This window comes from Delphinus delphis, chromosome 13, assembly GCF_949987515.2.
Source record: "Delphinus delphis chromosome 13, mDelDel1.2, whole genome shotgun sequence".
NCBI classification, from domain to species: Eukaryota; Metazoa; Chordata; class Mammalia; order Artiodactyla; family Delphinidae; genus Delphinus; species Delphinus delphis.
The window spans coordinates 9820427-9845318 of record NC_082695.1 but is presented as its reverse complement, the minus strand read 5'-3'; the positions used below and the strand labels follow the sequence as shown (position 1 = coordinate 9845318).

Here is a 24892-nt window from a genome sequence, read left to right as displayed (position 1 = left end):
AATTTACCTTCTCTGGCTTCACTGTCGTAAATGAGGACTTTCGAGCCCTCCAGGACGATGTACTTCCTGTCCCAGCCTTGCTGTCCTCGTTTGTTATTCCTGGGAAAACACAGATGGGAAAGAACTGTTTGAACTCAGAAGAGTCGGGCAGGGGAAAGGGGTGGGGAGGCGAGGGAATCCCGGTGAAGATGCTTCCCTCGAAAACATCGGGAATGAAGTGCAGGGGCAGGGGAAAAAAAAGCTTCCTTCTACCCTTCTGGGACGTAGGCTGGCCTCGGAATTCAACTGATGTTAGACACATGAACAGGAGAAAAGCATACACATTTTATTTTATGCGTACATGGGAGTCTCTGCAAGAAAATAAAGCCCCAAAAGCAGATGGGCCCAAGTGCTTATATACTAAGTTGAACAAAGAGCAGCAACTGAGGAAAGGTAACAGGGTCTGTGTGCACAGACTTCTCTCAGCTGGCCTTGCCCCCCAGCTCCGGGGAGGAGAATGCTTCTTTCCTCCTGGTACAGGAAGAGCAGCTTTTACATGGGAGTTTTATCTCCTACTTTCCAAGAGAGAAAGGGGAGGTCAGAGTGTCACTTTCGCATCTGCTGTTTTCCAAATGCCTTTAGCTCAGAAGTATCCTTACCCCAAAGCGGCCCGTTCTGGGCCGGCACATCCTGCCGCCCTTCACCAGACCCCACCCCAGCCCGAACGGCCTTGCAGCAATACCTGGGCACCTTCATCCACCCTTCCAGGTGCAAGCCGCTGCTGGGCTCCTTGGTCTGGAGACCCGGGGAGTTCATTTTGTCACGGCAGAAGGCCTCAGTGAAGTGCGTGGCATATTCGGCTGGCAGGCCACAGGTGGCCGGCAAGCACGTGGAGCACTTGGGATGACACATGACCTGACATTCTAGGGAAAAGCAGTGAACAACCTGAACACACACTCGGCCAATGCTGGACCGTTCCCTGCCTCTGCCAGCCAACCCCCCGCCTGGCCTGTCCATCTGGCCCCGCCATTCAGGGCATCCCTAACCTTTCCCAGGAGCCAGGCCCCTACGGAGAAGAGGAAACGAGACAGCCAGACACTCTCAACCCAGCTTTCCTGGCTTCTCCCAGGCTGCCACAGACAGGTGTGTAAAACACATCTGCACGTTTCCCTTGGAGCCAGCACACAGCCTAAAGGCAGGGAGAGACCAGCCTGACGGAAAGGGGGCTGGAAGTTCACAAAGCCCAAGGCATTTTGCACAGGGAATTGGAGACGTGAGCTGACAACACGTATAAACTCCCTCTTGAACAGGGGAAAAATAGTGTCCTCCCACTAAGACTAAAAGCTTGAAAATGAATGCACTCATGATGAGGAATTTAAAAAGGAAAAAAAAACCCCACCCCCATCGGACAGAATCTTAGGTGGAGGTGCACAGGCACCCTCCCCCCACGCACAGCAGCTGCTCTTACCAAGACACTTGGATGCCTGGCGCCCAAAGTGCACGGTATCCAGACACACAGCGCACTGCGTGGCTCGCATGTTCAGTCCTACATTGAACCGGTGAGGAATGTTGTGGTGCATGCGCTCCTTAAGACGTCGGCTGAATTCTGGAGGAAAATTTTTTCAAAAAAATCATTAAAGTGCTGCAAATTATACCACCAAGAAGGTGAAAAGACGCCCCACAGAATAGGAAAAGTGTTCGCAAATCATCCCTCTGACAAGGAGTTTAGAGAATGTAGGAAGAACTATAGGAAGAACAGAATATAGAAAGAACAAGAATATAGGAAGAACTCTTATGAAGCAATAGGAAAAAGACAACCCAATTAAAAAATGGGCAAAAGATCTGAAAAGACATCTCTCCAAAGAAGATAAATGGCCGAGAAGCACAGGAAAACATGCTCAACGTCATTCATCATTAGGGAAATGCAAATAAACACCACAGTGAGATACTAGTTGATGCTCGCTGGGTTATCCAGACTCAAAAATATGGAAAATGCATGTTGGTAAAGATGTGGAGAAATGAAGGTCCTCATACGCTGCTGGTGGGAAAGCAAATGGTGCAGCCATTTTGGAATCCAGTTTGGTCGTTCCCCATAAAGTTAAACACAGAGTTACCAGATGACCCAGCAATTCCACTCCTAGGTCTACACACCCAAGAGAAATGAAAACATTATGTAGCCACAAAATCTGTGCACAGATGTTCACAGCAGCATTATTTATGATAGCCAAAAAATGGAAACAATCTAAATGTCCACTGATGGATTAATACAGAAACAAGATGTAATAACCACACAATAGAATATTATTCAGCAATTAAAAAAATGAAGTACTGATAAATACTACAAGATGAATGAATCTCAAAAACATTATGCTCTATGAAAGAAGCTAGACACAAAAAGTCGTACGTGGTATGATTCATTTATAGGAAACGTCCAGGATAGCAAATCCATGGAGACAGAAAGCAGACTGGTGGTTGTCAGAGGCTCCATGAAGGGGGAAATGGGAAGCAACTGCCAATGGGTGTAGGGTTGTTTTGTTTTTTGGGTTTTTTTTTGGGGGGGGGGTTGGACCAAAAATGTTTAAAAATTAGAATGTGATGGTTGCACAGCCTTGTGAACTTACTAAAAAACAATGAATTATACATTTCAAACAAATAAATTGTATAGTATGTGAATTATATCTCAATAAAGCTGTTAAAAAACATTAGAGCACGTTAGTGACGGATTGTAAAATTACTTTAACACTAATAGATGTGTCTAGATTTATATGAACCAAATTAAAATCACCATTATCTGGTTATTAGGAATTAGGTTTTATTTAAGAACGTATCACTGGCAGCAGATTGTTAATACAATGGCATAGATATTTGTGAGCATAGAGAAACATATGCTTCTAAGTCAGTTGTTTATAAATATTTTAGTCATAAACGGTTTGTTTTCCACATGAGATCATGGATCTAGAGCTTTTCAGAATCGTTTAAAGATCACTATTCTGAATTACAGAACTTCTGATTATTCAATACATAAACTGACTGAAGAATTCTCACTTCATGCCCAGCTCTTTCATGAATAACCTCCTTTTTTAAAAAAAACAACTTTTAAGCCTCAAACAACTGATTCTTACATTTATAGTCCAGTCAGTTAAAATTAACAAGATTGATTTTTTTCCATTTAGAAGGCCCCCTTCTCAACAGTGACCTAACTAGCTAACGGCAGCTTTAAATAGAAAAATTCAGGATCCATATTTCTGAATCCAAATTGATTTCTCCATATAATGCTATTCCTGTTCCTTTATCAGAAAGTCATGAGGAATAAATAACATAAATGCACTTTGAAACGGTGAACAAGCCACGCACACGAAGGAGATGCTTCGAGTATTCCAAACTACTCAGGGAGCTGCTCTACGCAGCCTCATCGAAGGACACGGGGGCCAGAAATGATTTTCCTCTGTGTTACCAGCTCCACTTTGATGACTGTAAGAGTGAAGCTCTTTGATTCAAAGTGTTATGTAAACATAGGAAATGAGATGACATCATCGCTGAAGAAAACAACGACAACAAAATCCCATCAAGATTGGCAGCTAAGGTGGGTTGATAGTGGGACTTCCCTGGCGGTCCAGTGGTTAAGAGTCCACGCTTCCACTGCAGGGGGCAAGGGTTCAATCCCTGGTAGGGGAACTAAAATCCCTCATGCTGCACAGCAGGGCCAAAAATAAGTAAATAAGATAAAGTGCATAGCTGGTGATACCGTGATATTAAACCACAGCTCTACTCCACTCTCTGTATGACTTTCCAAACCACCTTCCTTGGCTTTTTTTTTTTTTTTTTTTAAGTCCTTTCCGTCTCTAGGTGAACAGAGTACTTTTAAGCCCACAAAGTAAAACTCCTCACACCACTGGTATAAATTGGCACAAATTACCAACTTTCAAAATGAACATAACCTTTAACCTGATTCATTTCCCAAGGACTTATCCTACAGTCATAGCACCCACAGAGCTGCAGGGTGTTCACTGCAGGATACATATGGAAACAAGGAACTGGAAATAACCTAAATGCCCATCGACAGGGGTCTGGATTAATAGGTGAATCATATACCTCCCACCATGGAAGACCACACAGCCCTCTAGAAGGACGGGGTCGATCATATGTGTTAATACGAAACTGGCTAAGATAGCATTTTAACTAAAAGAAGAAAGATGTTCTGCAGTGTATAGCAGCGGCCCCCAACCTTTTTGGCACCAGGGACCGGTTTCGTTGAAGACGATTTTTCCAGGGACCGGTGCGGGGGGCAGGGGGTGGGGGATGGTTCGGGTGGTAACACGAGCAATGGGGAGCGGGGATGACGCTTCGCTCGCTCGCCCGCCGCTCACCTCCTGCTGTGCGCCCAGTTCCTAACAGGCCACGGACCGGTACCGGTCCACAGCCCGGGGGTTGGAGACTCCTGGTGTAGAGCACAGTGGGCTATGATATTTATGAAAGACAAAAGGACTGAGAAAAATGTTATTTTCTCCTGACTCTTAAAGATGATTATATAAAACACCTGCATAATACAGACATGCAGTTACGTGCATGAACGATGGCTGGAAGAGCACAATGGTTGACTCTGGGTAAGGGAACCGGGGTGGGGAGAAGGCTTACTTCTTACTCTTTATCCTTTAGTGTTATTACTTGTCATTTTCACCTTAGGTCTGCATTTCTCAGTCCATTTAAAAAAATGTCGATGCATGTCCAGTGGCCCCTTTTGAGGACATACCCTCTGGAGTCGAAGACTCCTTCCTGCGGCTGGACGGCGGGGCGAGCAGGCTCAGGGCGCTGGGCTGGTGCTCGGGCGACCGCACGATGGCGGACATGGCGATCTGCTGCCTGGCGGTGGCCGGCGTGGACGGGTGCGGGTGGTCTGCGGCTTTCCGGTGGGCTGCTGGGGAGAGACGGGTCCAACGCCTTTCGGTTAGCAGGGCCCCCGAGAGGCCCCAACCAAGTGGACCGCCCCGGGGGCTGGCTATCAAAGGCCCGAGACCAAAAGGACACACAGGGTGCCCGATCGGCAATGCCGAGGATGCCGTGAATCGTTCAGACGTGGGATGTCTGGGCTGTCACCACGAGGCTGAACTAGTCTCGGCCAATCTCCTTGAGATCGGTCCTCTGCCTCGTCCACCGCACTTGGCTTCGAGGGCACCCGTACCTTCCTCCCGGGCGGAGCGGAGCTCGATGCGGGTCTTCTGCAGGGCTTCCTCGAGCTCCGCGCAGCGAGCTTTCTCCTTCTCCAGAGCCACCTTCAGCTCATTGTACTGCAGAGGAACCTGTGTGGGCAAAGCAGGGTCCTCTTTCCGTCGACTAAATAAACCCTAGCAATGGAAACAGAGATATCTCCTAACTCCTGGAAATTGGCACTGGGAACTAGTGAAAGGAACTCTGCCTCGGGAGGAGCAGACCACGGGAGTCGGGCACATACTCACTGCAAGCGGGTTTAGTAAAAATGGCATGTGAAGGGGGAGGGGGGGACCGAGCCACAGCCCCTCCCAGCCGGCTGGAAAAAAAATAGGGGCGTGGAAGTTTTCACCGAGAGGGTCAGAGATGCTTGAATTGCCACCACCTCTTCCTTTAGCATTCCCAAGAAGGAGAGCCATTTCCTGAGCCTTTACCCTCAAAAAATGGAAGTGGAGGATGGAAAGGAGACATGGTTCAGAAATCACTCTCGCCTTGAATTTGTCTCATGATGCTTCGTTACAAGACACAGAGATGAGTATTTTTTTTTTAAAGGAAGCAAAAAAAATTAAAAAATGGAATACTAAAATGATGTCACCACAAGGGGCTTATGCAAAAAACATGCAAATGGAACATGTATTGTACATGGGAAAGAAAAGTATAACGTAGGGTAATGGGAGTGAAAACGAACCAAAAAAATACACGGAAGCACCCTGACTACATCAAGTGACAAACTCAGATAACAGTCCACTGATAAAATAAACCAGATTCAGTATCATCAGCACCAACAGGCACGGTCACACAGCACACAAGGAAACCCGCCTCCACAACCACCACTGCCGCTCTGGTGCCTTCCCGTAAAGAGAACAAAGGGACCAAGAGACCGGCCGCCTCCTTCAGCCCACTCCCCAGTATCCTGTCATCGGAGGCCTTCCCTGTACCACCGCCAGTGCTACTCTGGCATCTGGGTGCCTTGGGAAGAAGCTTCAGGCTCCTTAGAGACCTTCTGGAACTGAGAACACATGACCAAACCTTCAGTGGTTCAGGGAAGCATGCTTTGGGCTTATTAAAAATCTTCCCATGTGTGCCTATGTATCACCCTGTCCATCTGTTTCTTTTGGTCATTGTTTTCAATTTATATGTTACAATTTTAAAGAGATGGAGCCGCACCCCGTGGAAGGGACAGCTATCCAGTCAGACATTTGGGGCAGGTTACGTCAGCTCTCTGGGTCCCAGTCTCTTCTTGAGCCAATCAGAAGGACTGAGCAGATGACGGCTAGTTTTTCTGGAGTCCCGTACACATGACCTGAGAATCCTTCTACGGCCCCATACAGATGACATATTAAAACCTCTGGTATCCCATCCCCATGACCTAAGAACCCCTCTCTGTCTAGAATCCCATACAAGTGACCTGTAATCTCTCCAGAGTCCTGTACATGTGAGCAGGGAACCCCTCTGGAGTCCAGGACGCTGACCTGAGTATAAACCTTCCTCTCTGCTACCTCCCCCACCCCAGCTGCCTGGGAAAAAACTATCACTGCCTTCACAGAGGAAGGCATGACAACTTCAAAGGCCATGAACACAAAATGGTGTATTACAGACTCGAGAGTGATCGCTTCTCTTGAAGAGCTATTCTGATGATCCCAAAGCCTCTTTTTCAACCCCAAACAAAACAAGATGCATTTTGTTTTCTCTGATGTTCCTAGGATTATCTATCCCAGTGGGCTTTACGGAATCACCACGATTGAGCAAAACTGTCAGCTCCCCGCTTTTCAAACCCTCTGACCCACCTTTTTCTTTTTAGCAGGTTGGTCCATTTTGGCTTGCAGAAAATCGATGAGTTTGGTTTGTTGAGAAATAGTGCCTTCCATTTTCACCTTTTCATGAGAATAGAGAACCTAAAATTTGTGAAAACGAAAAGCACCTCAGACACCGAAAGAAGTATACTTTTAAACTCGGTACTTTAAGAAAATAAAAAATAAAGTTGTTACAATATTAACATACGAAAAATTCAACCCAAGCCGCACTGGGCCAATCTTTATTTACTTAGTTCTGATCTTACTGCCCACCATCCCCCCCAAAAAGATGGACTGAAGTACGGACAGATATGTGAAAAAGCAAAAAATAGCAAATGGCAAGTAGGAGAATCTAGAGGGTGGTCATGATAGAAATTTCCCAGCTTCTCTGAACGTTAGAAAATCCTCATAATAAAATACTGGGAAAAACACACAACATGAAGATACTGCCCATTTGACCAGACAGATGGCTTTTAGCCATCATGCTTTGCTCCTGCAGACACTTTAAGTTCCCTTTGCCAGTTCTCACCTGAATGTTCTCTAGCTGATATTCCAGATCACTCCTTTCTGTCTTCAGCAGATCAGCCCGATCTAGAGCTTCCTGTAGCCCTTGAGTCAGACGGAAAATATGACTCTTTTGCATGTCCATCTGCTGCTGTAACTTGGCTTGCTGGTGGGAAGAGAGGCAGGAGAGGCTTCATACCACACACAAAGCAACGTGCTCCCTCACTGTCCCTATTACAAACTAATTTCAGACATGGCACCAAAAGCTCGGCTCATTCCGGAATGACCAACTGTCTGCTATTCCAAAATGATGCATGTGCAGTTAAAAAGAACTTGCACAGAAATCTCTGATGGCCAGCCACTCACAAGGTGCCCACCACAACAAGAAGTCCAGACTGGTGGGTCTGCCTTCCCAATCAGAGTTGCAGTTAAGGATATTTTGGTACTTCATAGTACGGGCCATCTGAGTTGACATCTAAGGCAGTATGCCTTAATGCCATGACAGCCACGTTCTGATTTGTCCTTATTTTTTTTTTTTTAAGATCTCAATTGCTGTTAAGAGAACTCACTTTGTGATTCTCTGTGTGGAATATACAAAGGGGAGTCAGGGCTTCCCTGGTGGCACGGTGGATAAGAATCCGCCTTCCAATGCAGGGGACATGGGTTCGATCCCTGGTCTGGGAACATCCCACATGCCGCGGAGCAACAAAGGCCGTGCGCCACAACTACTGAGCCCACGTGCCTAGAGCCCGTGCTCCGCAACAAGAGAAGCCACCACAATGAGAAGCCCGCGCGTGGCAACACAGTAGCCCCCGCTCGCCACAACTAGAGAAAGCCCACGGACAGCAACGAAGACCCAACGCAGCCAAAAATAAAAACAAATAAATAAATAAATTGATTTAAAAAAAAAAAGGGTCATAGCACCTCTAACTCAAACAGCACTTCGTCAGGGTGTGGGACCAACAAGCACCCCAATAGCCACAGTCTCAGGAGATATTTCTACCATGTGGGGAGGAAGGAAGATCCCAGGTTCAGTACAAGTGTCGGTAAAACCCAAGGAAAACAAAATTCTATTTAGGACATTGGAAATCGCTTTGTGCTGGAAATCTCTCTCCAATTTTTTTTACAATGGAAGTCAACCAGAAAACAGAGCAGGCTATAAAGATACTGGGTTTATGACTCTCTTTCCTAAAATGCTTCTGTTTCTAAAAAGCAGGAAAGAACAGCTATCCTGACAAGATGCTGCTTCATTTCACCCAACCCCTTGGGTCCAATCTAACCACACCACCAGTGGCCCAAATACTCCCTTCCCTGGTGGCCTAGAGCCTCTGCGGCCTTAAGGACAGAGGGCTGGTAAAGAGCTATAACCATCAGCACGGGAGTTTCCCAGCAGGCGAGGGCAAACCTCGGTGGCCCACGCCCCAGCCAGCCAAAGGCTACTGATGACCTCGGAATCTGCTGAAACCTCGCTACCTTATTTCTCTTCCCTCCACCGATGCTTGTCTGTCCATTCCTACTCCTCACCTGCCCTTCCTCTTGAGAGGCAGCTGATTCCCTGAGGCATCATGGTGTCATGGAAAAGAACCTGGGCTTTAGAACGTTCCAGACCCTGGTTCAAATCCTGACTTTAACTCTCATTAGTCCTGTGACCAGGGGCAGCTCACTGCCTCTCAGACCCTCAGTCTCTTCGTCTGTAAGTGGGGGTAATAACTCCCTTCACTGGCTGACACATCAAGCACAGTGCCCAGCATACAGCACATGCTCGATGAATCTTAGCGCTGCCTCCTTCGTCTGTCTTTCTTCCCTCCATCCCGTTCAGGTGCGCCCCCCTCACCTTTCCATCTTCCTTTCCTGCCCGAACCTACTCCGACAGCCTCTCCCCATCAGTCCTCCGTAAAGCGGGATACTAACTTATGATCACCTGCCCTGTGTGCGTGACCTGGAATTTCTGAATCAAACCACAGCACCCCCTAAAATACAGGGAAAGAAAGAGAGAAAACAGCTAAGATAACCTCCTCTAGGGAGCTATCTGTCCCCTGTAGCACAAATGATTACTTCTTGCAAATTATCCACTTTAGTTTCTCTCCACTATTTTAGGACAACACTAATTACTAGGCAGGAAGCAGAGAAACAAGTGCTAGGGACAAGAATCTGTTTGGTGACAGCCAGGCCCAAAATATTTCTCTAGAATCAACACATCAACTGTCCATTAGCTTTCCAGGAAATAGGCTACTTATTTACTACAATAGAAAACAAGAGTGACATTTGTGCTCGATGAAATGTTTTACAAAACCATTAACCTGCTTCCCAGAGAGAGGTAAATGGAGGCTGTTCCCAGACAGTGTTAGAGTGAAAAGAGGGCTCTAGCCACGTGCTTAGATCTGTCCCCCAATTTTATGAGGGTGACAGGAAACTGGGAGGAAGCACAAAGGAACTAGATGACAGAACCAGAGCATGAAACAACTCTGGTGGCTGGGAAGATGGATCAAAACCAACAAGAGAAGGTTTAATAGGATGGTATTTTTTAAACACATCAACTGAATAAAGAAAGATGTTTAAAAAAAAAAAAAAACTTGTAGAAGGGCTGGTGGTGATTTAACAGATCGATGGGTGTCAGCAGTGTGCCAAAGTCACACAAAGAGCTTGGGTCGCTGGCAGAGATATTCGGAGCCCAGCATGGAAGTGGAGATAGCCCTATGCTGTGCTGTTCAAACCACAGGGGCTTCTAGAAACTCTCTTCGGAAAGAAAAATCTATCAGAAAACAACATCCCAAACATGGAAGGACTTCAAGTGTTCCATTTAGAAAAGAGAAGGCAATATGGAGTGGGAAAGCTACAGAGATATCGAATCAGCCATCACAGAGATGATACAATAAAAAGTAGTAGTTCTCTCACAGAAGTGTCACAAGGACTATAGGAGTTAATTCATGGAAAGTACTCAGAAAGGCACCTGGCACATAGTACGTGCTAATTAAACATTAGTTATTTTGATTACTAGTCAAGTGATTTGATCATTAATCAGTATTAACCTCCTACTTTGGTTGGAAATATGAGACTACACCCTGTTTTCATATGTTTCGATGTAACAGAAACAATGGTTGGAAGTTACAGGCTTTAGTTTACAATAAGAAAGGACTTTCCAAGAGTTACAGGTGCCAGAAAAATGAGCTGGGATGTCTAAAGTCACTCTAAATTTTGATACTGAGGCCAAGGTTCACCGAGGCCCACCTATGCGGAGGGTTGGGGAAGGGACTCTCTACCTTGGAGGGGGATTAACTCGACAGGATTAGCAAGTGGACTCTGAGCTCTGGCGTCACGTCCAAGAGACTAATCATGCCTGTAAAGGGCAGTGTCAGAAAAGCTTCTGAGGCCATTTCTGGCCCGAGAGAAAAGATCTGGGAGAAAGATCCGTTAGTGCCCAGGACAGGAATAATAAAGGGAACAGCGGTGCAAGTGCTGGGAATTTGCAATAAATGACACACAAAAATTCTTTCCAACTCTGAGGCACTGATTCTGACCCCATTTACAAGAATCTGCACCTGATGGAGGGGAGAGCCAGGCTGAGCCCCCGGTCTCCTGCTTACAGAAGGCCCACCACAAGCCAGCATGCCAGCTGCGTTCCGGACAATAAAGATTGTTCTTAGTTCCCTAATGGTTTCGGCTGTCAGTGAGATCTGCCTCCCATTCAATGGCAGCCAGACAGACATCTGCTCAAAAAGCCCTCTGTGAGGTGCAGAATGGAGAACTGGAAACGTTCCCAGGTAGTTTTAGAAGTGAGAACAAGGGAACTGAATCAGGATTCCAGCCTGCTCTTCCTAGCCCTGCCACTGACTCACCATGTAACCTCGGACCAAAGCACTGAGCTGTTGGGGCCAGCGCTCCTTCCTTGAAAGGAAAAGAGGACAGGCGAGAACACTGATTATTTCTGTTCCTCCTGTTTCCAACAGGTGCCTCAAGTGGGGGTGTTGCCTATTCATTCCAGATAAAAGACCACCATTCTCTATCTGACCACCGGGGTGATTTGTCAATTTCTATTATAATGTTCTTAGTGTCACCTTTGGTGAATTTCCCACCCACGTGTGTGTATGTTTGTGTGTGTGTGTGTGTGTGTGTAATTGATTTAAAAAATTTTTTGTTGTGGTAAAATATACATAAAATTTACCACTTTAATCATTTTTAATTGCACAGTTCTGTGGCAGTAAGTATATTCACATGGTTGTACGTCACCATCATCCATCTCCAGAACTTTCCAAAACTCCCACCCATATTTTTTAAACCCTCATTCTATAAAACATTTTACATTCACCTGCAAAATTTTCACCACACTTTTCGAACTTAATAACATAGTCATAATATTTCTACCAGCAGAGCCCCTCAGGGGCTACAGGTAGCACACAATAAAACCTCAGTTCACCAGAATAGATAATCTGGCTAATTCAACCGTCAGGCTCACTATGGCTTAAACAGAACACTCTTGGAGTCCAGCTTCTCGTGAAATATCTTTATAAAGTGCATTTGTCCCGATAGGTCAATTCTAATGAACAAAGCCGAATTATCAGTGATGCAACCAAACCAGGGCTTTGTTTGGGAGTGGGAAGTTGTCATCAGTTTAAACAGAGATTTTCAGAATTCTGTTAAAAGGTACAGGAAATAACATAAGGAATGGATTGGTTTAGGAGACCAATTTGAGCTTTTCGTTTTGTGTCTCAAAAGCAGGGCATCATTTTTTTTAAACTGAATTAACTGGGTGTTCAAAAGCCTTCATGAGATTTGGCACTCAGTGTAATCTGATCAGGTCTCTGCCCCGTGCACAAAGCTAATTACATGGTTGTCCTATCAGCCTGCAAACTTCATGTACTTTGGACATAAAATCTAAAGAAGAATTTAACTCAATATCTATGTGCCTGCATATTTAATAAACTTCCACTTGGCACAGACTCGCTGTGTACTAGACACACCATTAAGCACCATTTGGGAGGACACAAGGACAAAGAGGACCCCGGCCTTCGTGACACATTCTTTTAACGTGTTAAACACCTTTAAGAAAGTATCCGGGACTTCGCTGGTGGCGCAGCGGTTAAGAATCTGCCTGCCAAGGCAGGGGACACGGGTTCCAGCCCTGGTCTGGCAAGATCCCACATGCCGCGGAGCAACTAAGCCCATGCACCACAACTACTGAGCCTGTGCTCTAGAGCCCACGAGCCACAACTACTGAAGCCAGCGCACCTAGAGCCCATGCTCTGCTACAAGAGAAGCCACCGCAACAAGAAGCCCGCACACCACAACGAGGAGTAGCCCCCGCTCGCCGCAACTAGAGAAAGCCCGCGCGCAGCAACGAAGACCCAACGCAGCCATAAATGAATAAATAAATAAATAATAAAATAAAAAGATATAATGAAATAAAATTTAAAAAAAAAGAAAGAAAGAAAAAAAAAGGAAGTATCCGGTGACCACCTTACTCTTCCTTGAAAATTTCCACTTTGAAATCTGAACGCCTTAATTTGGATCTGCCCACCTGAAGACAACAGATATTCACTTGAGAGTCCACCCGGCTCTATTTGCCCGGCGTTTTACACTCACCTCTTCCAGAAGCCTTTGTTTGAGCTCTCGTTCCGTCTCCAGCTTCTGTTGTAAACTTCGGGCATTCATTTCAAGCATGGCGTGTTTCTTCTCCAGGTCATTGAGCTGGACATTTGGAAAAAATTGGCCGTGACACCACATTTAGTAATGTCAGACGCTAACAACTTCTGCAAATATCCACAAACCTTCTCAGGTAGAGAATAATCAAGTTCTAAAGGTCGGAACATAAATACTGGTTTTTTTAAAAGTATATCACAAATGTCCCTGTCATAGATAAGCCTTATGTGCGTTATTCTGTGGGGAGAGAATATTATTTCTAAGGGATGGGTCATATGTAGGAGGATGACTTCTCAAGAATTTGTTTATCTGACATGCTTCGGCTGAATTAAATCATCACATTCTGAATGCTTACTACTCGCATAGGATAATATCAGGAGCTTTGGATGAAAGGACAGACAAGCTCTCTCCAGGATCTTACATCAGGTCACAAAGGCAGAGGGTGGCACCATAACTAGACACGTATACAAACAGTGACTGCTTTGTCAGGTGACGATTTCGATAAGAGGTACGGAGAAGAGAAATTCATCCTGAGAGACTAGTCGTCAAGAGAAGATGGGGTCAGAATGTCTAGAGTCTTAAAGGATGGGTAAGACTTTGCTATAGAATACTTTAAGAACAGTCAGGTAAAAAAAAATATCCTTCAAGCTAAACACAAAAGGGTTCATTTATCTCTAAATAATACATTTACTTTCCTCATGGTCAAATAATATATTTACTTTCCTTATGGTTAAAAAAAATAGTAAGTCAATACCAGGAGGGTTCCTGAGTAACAAGCTCTAGCCTTAAATCTGATCATATTATTTCTATGAAATTCTGCTAAGAAAATAATCACGGATGTCCATAAAGGTTTATGTTCATCACAGTGTTATTTATGATGGCAAAAACAAAAAAAAATGGAAGAAACTCAAATTTTCAACACAAGTGGAATCATTAAAATAGGTGCCTCGGGCTTCCCTGGTGGCGCAGTGGTTGGGAGTCCGCCTGCCGATGCAGGGGACGTGGGTTTGTGCCCCGGTCCAGGAAAATCCCACATGCCGCGGAGCAGCTAGGCCCGTGAGCCATGGCCGCTGAGCCTGCGCGTCCGGAGCCTGTGCTCCACAGCGGGAGAGGCCGCAACAGTGAGAGGCCCGCGTACTGCCAAAAAAAATAAAAATAAAAAATAGGTGCCTCTGTGTAATTGATGTTTCTAGAACTACATGTTCAAAAAAGATTCACTAATTCAGGAAAAGACCCTAGTTATGTGATGTTTAAAAAAATATGTAAAGCTGTTTATATTGTAAGAACCTAAATTTATAAATAAATATTTATATGTATATACAAATTCGGTGATGACAGCTTACCAGTCGTTTTTCTCTTGACTTTTCTGTGGTTTCTATATCTTCCACAATGACCCCAAATAATCACTTTTATAATCATGAAATTACAAAGTTACACAAAATTCAGAGGTTGAATTTCTACTTTATATTATGTGTGTGTGCGCGAAAGAGCGTGTATGTATGAGGCTATGCGTATACATGAAATTCCTCGGACCTTTTGTTATCTATAATATTGAAGCACCTATTCGAAATCTCTTTTAAGATTAGATAAAAATCTCCAAACACTGGTATGTCACTTTGTAAATACAGAATACAGAGTGCTAGGTGGACAGAACACGTGTATTTCCAACGTGAAATACTGAGAACCTGCACCATCCTCAGATCCTACCGTGTCCCTGGACTTAGAACCCAGAGAGGCTGAGGCTTCCTGTCATTGCAGCAATGGGATGAGCATGAGTCCTCAACACTCCCCGCTCCCCAAGGATGTTCGACATTAGACCCATGAAGGCGTCTAGAAATCAAATGCCAGAAAGCAAGAGTGTTGTGCACCCAGATCAAAATCTCGACCTCAGGGGCCCTGACAGGCAGATGTGAGGAAGTCACTGACCGACTCTGACACCCTAATACCCACCCCCTCACCCACGCTACTGGCAACAGAGGGCGGCCCACGGGGAAGCATAATCGCGCGACTCTGTTTATGAAACATGCTGATCGTTGATCGCATGTGACTGTGTGTCAAGCATACCTGCTAAAAGGAGGTGCACACGTGTATCTAAAGGGCAGGAGGGACAGGGGCTGACCTTGTCGGAGAGACTCTCGGCCTTCAGCTTCTGTTCCTTGAGAGCCTGCTGCAGGGCCAGAATCTCAGCCTTGTGCTCCTTCACTGCTAGCTCGACCACCTGGCGCGACTCGGTGATCCGCTGATCGGCCCTCGCCCTGCGGGGAAACATGGGCACGTTCAGAGGCCCCACCATCGCCGCCCTGCAGGAAGGGAGCTGGTCCAGCTCGGGCCCTGCTAAGCAACCAAACAGACTGTGGGCTGGCGAGATGCCCAACCCGACCCCTTGTTCTGAATTATGTCCTGTTTTCTGACCACGTTCAGAGTGAAGATGTGACCCACTTTAGGCCCTGGGTAAAAATACTCTTCACAGGTAAAGTTCCTGTGAATATATATGCACTTGGAAAGGCTGAAGGCGATAAGGCATCTTTCCAAATGCAACTGGGTTGGAGAAGACGTCACAAGACTGTCACACCCTCCTACGGGAGCAGGAAGGGAATGAGGGCCTGCTGAAGGAACACAGGGTGCAGAGGGCCACGCGAAGCCCCATGTGAGCAAACACTTCCTCTCCTTAAAGTACATGCAAGAGGTGAAGTGTTCTGGGTGCTCCTCAAGAAACTGAAACTTGAACCTGACGGATGTATCAATATCTGTAAATAAGGTGAAAGAATAGAAAAACTGGAAGCAAACTAGAAAAATCACTGCCCCTCCCCCCTTTAGGTCTTATGCTTTGCCGCTTCCACACCTGGGCTTGTACAGGCTCCTCCACTGGCAGCTCTCCTTCCCCACCCGACAAATCCAAATCTTACTCAGACTTCAAGGGTAAACTCAAAGACCACGTCCACCATAGAACCTTTCCCAGTTTCCCTCTCAGAAGCAACCTCTCCTTGTTGTCCCCTAAGCATAAAGGTTATTTCTCGCCTGGCACAGCCCACTCTCTATTTTAGGCGTAGTTTACCTCCTCCAGTAGACTCTTAGCCTCTTGAAGACAAGAATTAAGAATTGTATTTTACTCATCTCAGGTCCCACATAATACCAAAATAGAGGGAGGAAAGAAACGGGGGTGGGTAGCCAAGACCTTTCACAATTGCCCCTGAAAGTATACATGAAATGTCTTCCCAAGCACAGCCCATGATTACACCTTCCACGTGTGATTGTGAATTTCTTGATGCTATGGTCAGATTCCGTCCCCAAAACTGTCTCTGAAGGATTCTAGAAACAGCTGGCATAAGAGCTGGACTTGCAGGTGGGAGGGAGGGTGTCTGTGTGAGGGCAGCCAGAATGTATGGTGAGGACGGGGGAGCCCAAGAGTTTGGAGGGAAACAGCAACAGAAGGTTGCTGGTCTTAAACCAGTAGTCCCCTTACATCAGCAAGTACCCTGAATGGGAAGATGTCTAAAAGGGGAAGATTTTTACCAGGTTCTCTTGAAACTTATAGGTCCTCTTTGCTTCCAGTCTTTTCTAGTTTGATTTAGCACAGATTATACATCCAAGACAATGATGAGTCTACTTTATGATCAAGCAAATGTGGGAAATACTAAAATGAATCTGATAGAGTCCTAATAAATGATAAATATTTCCAGGTATAGTTTATCTTGTTTACAGAGTTCAGAGTGGACTTCCCTGGTGACGCAGTGGTTGGGAATCTGCCTGCCAATGCAGGGGACACGGGTTGAAGCCCTGGTCCGGGAAGATCCCACATGTCACGGAGCAACTAAGCCCGTGCGCCACAACTACTGAGCCTGCGCTCTAGAGCCCAAGAGCCACGACTACTGAAGCCCGCGCGCCCTAGAGCCTGTGCGCCACAACTACTGAGCCCATGCACTGCAACTACTGAAGCTCGCACGCCGCAACTACTGAAGCCCACGCGCCTAGATCCCGTGCTCCGCAACAAGAGAAGCCACCGCAATGAGAAGCCCGTGCACCACAACGAAGAGTAGCCCCCACTCGCCGCAACTAGAGAAAGCCCGCGTGCAGCAATGAAGACACAACACAGCCAAAAAAAAGGAGTTGAGAGTACCGCAGGAAGGCAAGTTTCAGAGGAAGGTGATATTAGCGAGGTTATGGGGGGAGGGATAGGATTCAGCTGGGCAGACATGAAGCCACGGGGCGAATACCAGCCCGTAGGTGTCTCTGCACAAACTAAGAAAGGCACGTGTTCTTTAAGACTGTTTACTCCCATCTGTTGGTAAACTGTCATAATATACTGATTTTGTTAGTGCAAAAACTGCTGCTGTGAGCTGTTAAACTGTCATAATAAATCTTCATATCTATGACGTCTTCAGTGCAAACAGCATCCCCAGCAGCGTGCAGTACACAACCCTCACACCTGTGACCCCGGCAGGAAGGGAATTCTATGCTGGGAGGACTGTGGGAACACAGAGAAAAGATACTACCTGAAATTATTTCCTACCAAGAAATGGAAAAAAAAAACTTCTTATAGAGCAGTTGTTCTCAAACTGGGGGTGATTTTGCCCCCCAGGGGACACTGGGCAATGTGTGGAGATGTGTGGGGTTGTCACAACAGGAGGAAGGAGCCACTACTCGGGTTTAGTGGGGCAAGCCCAGGGATGCAGCTCGGCATCCTACAGCGCACAGAAGAGTGCCCTCAACAAAGGATCATCCGGCCCGAACTGTCAATAACGCCAAGGTTGGTGTAGAAGGCAGACTTGCGTCACAAATGACCAGGATCGAAACAGTGATGGTCTTGCTACATGGTCACAATGATTAGAAACCCGAGAAAAGAGTTTCTACAAAGAAAGCACTGAGATATTCTCCCTGCTGACTCCCAGGGCCCTGCATGGGGTAAGTGGTCACCATCTACTGCCAAATGGCACTGTCTGTATTTACAATGAGGATGACAGACCCATTCTGGTTTGCACAAGAGTCTCCCAGTTTTAACACTGAAAGTCTTATGTCCCAGGACACTGCTCAGTGCTGGCCAAGCTGGGACAATTGGTTACCCTGCTGGTAGCTCTGAGCTGGATCCTGCTGCTGTCACCTGCCATTGGCTTTCTACCAACAGGAAGTCCCACCTGCTCTGCTTCTCAGTGTCCAGCATCCTCTGTAATTCTCGAACCCGACACTCAAACTGGGACTTCTCGTCACCAAGGACGCTCCTCCAGGCCTCCCACTGCCGCTCTTTTTCCAGCAGCTCGTCGTTCAGGGCTTCCAGGTCCATGACCTGCTCCTCCAGCATTGTGCAGGTAGTCTTCAGAGCCTCCATCGTCTGCAAATCAGTATCACTGAGTTGTGCTTTGTGTCAAATGAGGATTTCCCAGATGTTACTTTTGTCAGATCAGTTTCAGAAAAGCAGGAGTTTCTAACTATGGTCTGAAAGACACTATCTTTTTCTCCTACAGAATGAGGGGACCAGACAAGAATGGATGAAGGGCCATTTCTGCCTTCATCTTATAGAAAGAACCAGGAGGAAGACCAGGGAAAAGAGACCACACTTAACAATAAAGTGGCTCGGGAATTCCCTGGCGGTCCAGTGGTTAGGACTCTGAGCTCTCACTGCTAAGGGCCAGGGTTCAATCCCTGGTAGGGGAAATAAGATCTCATAGGCCATGTGACACAGCCAAAAAAAAATTTTTTTTAAATAAATACGTAAAAATAAAGTGGCTCACAGAAGCATTCTATTCTATTTTTAATGGTTTTAAATCAAAATCAAAAACAACCACACAAAGGACTTCCCTGGCAGTCCAGTGGTTAAGACTCTGCACTTCCACTGCAGGGGGCACGGGTTCCATAGGGATGGTGGGGAACTAAGATCTTGCATGCTGTGCGGAGCGGCCAAAAAACAAAAAAAAAAAACCAAACCAACTAGACACTTCTAAAAGCCATTTTTAAAACCCACAAGCCTTCAAAACACAGACATGGGCTTCCCTGGTGGCACAGTGGTTGAGAATCCACCTGCCGATGCAGGGGCGCGGGTTCGTGCCCTGGTCCGTGAGGATCCCACATGCCGTGGAGCGGCTGGGCCTGTGAGCCGTGGCCGCTGAGCCTGCGCGTCTGGAGCCTGTGCCCCGCAACGGGAGAGGCCACAGCAGTGAGAGGCCCGCGTACAGCAAAAAAAAAAAAACAAACACAGACATGATTATAAAAAAGAGCCTTTTTACTGGACAGGCTCAGTCTGAGAACCCTTGGGAGAGATGCAACTGGCACCTCCTCTAAAATCTAAAGGGGTTCCAAGTTTCCTGGGGAAGTCTCTGACATTGTTTACAATCCTTACTTGCTTCTGGCTGGTGAGCTGCATCTCCCTCTCCGTGATCTCGCGGCGGAGATGGTCTACTTCACTTCGCAGCTGTACGATCTCGTCACTGGCGCCAGAGGCCTCATCAAGTTGTTTGGACAAGTAGAAATTTTGGTTGTTGAGCTCAGCATTGTCCTCCGTCAGCTGGTTTAGCTGCTCCTCCAGGTCTGTGATTACCTAAGAGGAAAGGAATCCGGTTACACAGACAAGCAAGTTGATCTGAAATGAGAAATTGCTTCTAGAGCCATCAGCACTTGAACCTACATGATAATGACGATCAGTGTGCAGCTCACGTTTGCCCATCCAACCCCTGTGAGCCAAACTCAATCTCCCACACCCGCCCCCTTAGCGCCCAAACACACATATGCTGTGGGAGAACAAGAAATGTCTCGGGTTCTTCTCTGACTCAGGATTCATCGGGAAAATATGGTAAAAACAAATCAATCAAAAGTGCCTGCCATATGGAAGGGGCAACTTTAAATGAGATCAAGTTCATGGACGATAATAGAATGTGGAAAATGCAAACTGAGGAAAGAGGAATAGTAGAGAGACTGGTATCACAATCTGCTAATTAAGCTAAAACGCCCAGGACACCATCTACAGGACATTATCCTGGGAAACAGTCTTAGAAAGCAAAAGAAAGTTCTTATCATGGAAGACTGAGTGAAGGACACTAAGAGTTAGTTTAATAATATTTTAGGTAATAAATTTAAGTTCATGCAACAAAAGGAAAAAAAAATTTAAGGGACTCTCAGAATAATCCTGAAAAATAATACTGTATGACAGCATCACTTTAAATGGTTCTTATTATGCAGCTGGCTATCAGAAAGTGGGAAGGCATGTATATGAAATTGTCATTTTACTGAGAGAGATTTAATCTGGTTTTACTAAATGATTTCCCTGCTCAATGGCAGAATGATTTCAATTTCAGCGCATTTAGCTTTCCTGTTCTCTTTGCTGAGGTTTAGTACCAGCACTTGCAAAGGGCTTTTATATATAATACTTTAGAAGTTTAAGGGCAATTTTCTAATAATAGTTGGAATGAGGCGCACTGGCGGTAAATTAAATTTTACATAACTAAAAGGAGTAAATTAAAAGGAAATGCCTCTGAGTCTATGGTTAATTGTTTCCCATTTTCAAACCCAGAGTAGACTTAGTTTCTGAAATGTTGCCACTGTTTCCATGACTAACTCCCTATTTTAACCTACTTTGACTATCAATTAAAAAAAAAATCTTCCCAGGCACATAGAATTAAAGAACGTCAATTAAGTAGATCTGTTCAATGTGGCCACAGCTTTTCATTTTGTTAACTGTGCTGATGAGCTTTTAATGCAGTAAGTGGTCTAGTAATTTGTATTTTAATATCAAAAGCCATGTTAATTCCTATGGTTTGTGTAACGCTATCAGCTACAAGAGGGGGAATAAAGGTTATCTGGTCAGGTTCTTGGCTAAACCTCCTTCATCAGGGTTAAAAAAAAAAAAAAAAAAAAGGAAAAAAACTGCAAGTCTGTCACTCCTAGCCGGCACTTCTGCCTCACAGGGAACCCTGTATCACCCTTTGTGTGACGTGGTTAAATCTCCCGAAAGCAGAAACAATGAGTAAACAATGCAGTAAACCCATTCCTTAAGATGGTTTTCCTCCTAGACTGCAAATGTCTCCACTGTGCTTCCTTCTACCTCTGCCCCCAAAGGAAAACAACAAGACTGATGCGGCAAACTGGCCTGGAAGCTGCGCTATAAAATGGATTCTGGAAGCCCCAAATAAGCCACCTTGAACTTGGCTGGGTTGGTTTCTCCACCTGACACGGAGGTAAATACTATATTGACTACCTCCTCTGTTGCTCTGGTTTTAATGTTTTGGCTTTTTCTTGCGTGCTATTCTACTTTAACGCATCATGTGAAATACATGGGATAAAAATTAGTGACCAAGATGTTGAGGCACCAATGGTGCCCCATGGGGAGCAAACAGACTACAGAAAATCTACCCACATAAGAGTATATATGCTGCCAAAATAATTTACTTGTCATTCAAAGACATATTTAAGCCTTTGGGTACCTACTCCCTTTCTTTGACTCATGAAAAAAAAATGCAATTTATAATAAGCCCATTTCTGTCACTTCTTCTCCTCCTCCCCAAATTAGATTATAAAGTGCTAAAGAAGAAACACTCGAAAAAAGTCAGGGAAGTGCCAAGATTACTACTCTCATTTCGACTGGCCACTGGAGTAGGAAGAGTCCTTCTATTTCCTGTCGTCACCCTGTTTTCAAGGGGTCTCTGACTTCTGTCCACACTTGTGGTGACTGGCTCTGTATTCTGTCATCATCTCTATGTTGCCTGTTTGACAAGAGGAGGATGAGGTGCTTGCACGAAAGCAGTCGAGGCCTCGTGAAAGCATGTTAGCGCATTCGGACGTTTCGTATGTCCTTCCTGCCCAAAAGCCGTAACACGTTGAGCTTGTGGCTCTGTGGGAGTTGCCAGAGTGTTAGACACACACAGATATTGGGCGGACCTGAGTAAATTAATGATCTCCATGGTTTAAAAAAAAAAAAAGAATAATGGGCTATCTGTGATTTTGAACCAGGTTATAAGCAAAGAGAATTCTTAGGTCTACTTTGTGGGTATATTCCCTCCACACCGAGGGCAAATGATCTGTTTCCTGTATTATGAGTCTCTTAAGCTTTCAACCCCAAGGATAGAAGGCAGGAAAGATAAACTGCAAGGCTGATTCCATCTTAGTGGTAAAAAAAAGATGAGGGAGATAGCTTCATAATGCAAGGGCCAGCAGAGCTTTCTTCTATGCTGTTTTTACAGATAAGAGATCTTGGTACAATTCTAACAGAAAACAGGGATATAAAAAAATTATCTACTCTCAGTGTCCAAAAAAAACTTTTTTTAAAGATCTCTATCAGTTGCTTTTTAAGCACACCTCGTGGTTCTGAGATACATGTGTTACCTCTCACACCTGACTGGGCAACCAGCAGAGGGAACGTTACCTGGTAAATGTCCAGGTAAATGTCGGGGGTGAAGACACCAGCCAGACAATGAGTATCGGGCTGAAAAGACACAGGGCTGACATCCTATTTTAATGCCTCATTCCTTCTTGAAGGCAGCTATTTGCATATTATTTATTTTTAATCTTATAGCTGACAGATTGATTCATAATTAAAACCGTGTCATATGCTGGCCCACCAACTCCTCTCCAAAACAGACTTAGGTAGGGTTTTAGGTGCCAGATTGAATCAAGTCCTTTTTTTAAATCTCTTCAAAATATAGAAATGGCCTGAGCTCGAAAATCTTACTGCTCATGAGCTTATTAAAAAAAGCTGCTAACTGGGAGCTCCAATTGATTGAGCTATTATAGGAGTTCCCACCGGTAACAAAGATGACATTTGCCAGCGGCGACAATCCTGGACAGCACCAACGAGAAAGGAACATCTATCGCGCTCTCCTAAAGTGTCTATAAAGCAGCCTTTGAACTTGCGAAAGTATAACTGAGATCTACCATTGCTGCCAAGTGTTGTTCTAAAGTGGTGGTTTTCAAACTTTTTTAAGGAGCAGGACCGTTTTCTACACAAGATTCTGTGGTAAATCCAATATAATAAAATGATAATAGCAACCAACACTGATTAGTGCATTCTGTGGGCCAGGCCCTGTACAAACACCAATGCACCATCTAATTCTTACAGGAACCCCAGGTATTATTACCAAGTTTCGGATTCTATGACTCAGTGTTTCCTAGGTTTTACTGTTTCCGAAATCTGAATGTATATTGCAGCTAAGCAGCTGTCTCTCTTCCCTCACCCAGCCCCGCAAAGAGCAGTAATTAAATGAATTATGCATCTTACAATCAATGGTGTATTGGAATTGAGGACATACAATGTCATCTCATTTCATGGACAAAGAAATGGAGCCTCAGGAGTGTAACATCACATAGGTTACCAAGAGACCAATTTAGAATCTGAACCAGTCTGACTCCAGAGCGTGTGTTTTTGGACCCCCAAGCTACCCAGCTGCCGTAGCTGAAATGTGGGTGGGGATCACTTTCTTGGGATCCCCCTCCCACTGGGAGAGGCCCCCAAAGGCTTCTTCACAGAATGCCAGGGGTAAGTAAAGGAAGGATTAGAAGTCACTGTGCCAGAAAAAGCAAATTGGAGGGATAAAGAGAGTACAAAAGTTACATAAGAAAGTAACCAAATTTGTTCTACATATTGGTATATTCCATTAAAACTTCACTTGCAATTTTAAAAATGGGGGGGGAGGGAGGATTACAAAGGCACACAAGGAAACTCTTGAGGGTGATGACTATGTTTGTTATTTTGATTGTTTTGCTGGTTTCACAAATATACACACATTTCAAAACTCATCAGGTTATTGTACTCTGATTATTCCTTAAGCTGTAAAAAAAAAAAAAAAAAAAGATGTTTAAAAAAAAAAGATGAAAAAAGGAGAAAAGAAAACTCCAGATGAATGGAACAGGATTACTGACGTACACATTTAAAATGCATCCAAGTTTATTTTAGGAAAAAATAGTAATGTTAAAAAAAAAGTCACAGTCCTCAAATGATCTATATTTTATTCAGTGATCATTTATGAGCATGTATGTACTATAAGCACATAACTCTTGTGTAAAATAAGAAACCAAGATAATAAGAAACTAAAAAAGTAAGGCAAAAGAGTAGAGGAACAGAATGCATCAATTCCTCAAGGAAGGGAAGAAATCAACAGATAATGTTAAGGCAAGCTCACCCTAGATCCAGCCACTGGCAACAGGAAATAGACCTAAACTCCATCTGCCAGGTACCTACTAGAGTGAAACAGAGGCACGTCCCATGACCTAGCTATTCCACTCTTGGGTATATGCTCATCAGAAACAAGGCCTTATAGCCGTCAAAGGACCTGTACAAGAATGTTCCTAATAGCTTTATTCCTACCAGAAACAACCCAAACATCCATCAACAGGCGAATGGATAAACGAACTTCAGTTCTATACGCACACTGGAAACACGACACCGTAATTAAAATATAACAAAATCTCGATGGATGCAACAACATGGATGAACCTCAGAGACAATTTAAGGAACAAAAAAAGCTAAACCCAAAAGACCACATCTTCTATGATTCCATTTATATGAAGTTCAAGAACAGGAAAAACTAAGGTGTGGTATCAGAGGTCAGAATACTGGTTACCCTTAGGGCAAAGGACGCTGATGGGAAGAGGAGAGGAGGGAACCTTCTGGGAGCTGAAAAGTTATGTATCTTGATCTTTGTTGTGGTTACACAAGTTGTCTATACACATACAAATCTATCCAGCTATATGCTTAATATTAGTTGCACTTCATGTACTTTGTTGTGTGCATTTTATATCTAAATGAAGCGGGGGGGAAAGAGGGGGGGAGCATATACCAGGACTTAATGCCCCAT

General features: G+C 44.9%; 1 protein-coding gene across 1 annotated transcript in view; it reads right to left on the bottom strand.

Moving 5' to 3' along the window:
- CIT (citron rho-interacting serine/threonine kinase) overlaps window positions 1–24892 on the bottom strand; it is a 168159-nt gene that overhangs the window by 14741 nt on the left and 128526 nt on the right. The window contains exons 24-34 of the mRNA XM_060029296.1: window positions 19450–19647; window positions 18251–18444; window positions 15238–15373; window positions 13062–13166; window positions 7507–7647; window positions 6972–7079; window positions 5159–5276; window positions 4730–4894; window positions 1448–1585; window positions 722–902; window positions 8–99 (exon numbers count right to left, since the gene is read on the bottom strand). Of these exons, the coding sequence (XP_059885279.1) occupies window positions 8–99; window positions 722–902; window positions 1448–1585; window positions 4730–4894; window positions 5159–5276; window positions 6972–7079; window positions 7507–7647; window positions 13062–13166; window positions 15238–15373; window positions 18251–18444; window positions 19450–19647 (1576 nt within the window). The remainder of the gene's footprint in view (window positions 1–7; window positions 100–721; window positions 903–1447; window positions 1586–4729; window positions 4895–5158; window positions 5277–6971; window positions 7080–7506; window positions 7648–13061; window positions 13167–15237; window positions 15374–18250; window positions 18445–19449; window positions 19648–24892) is intronic.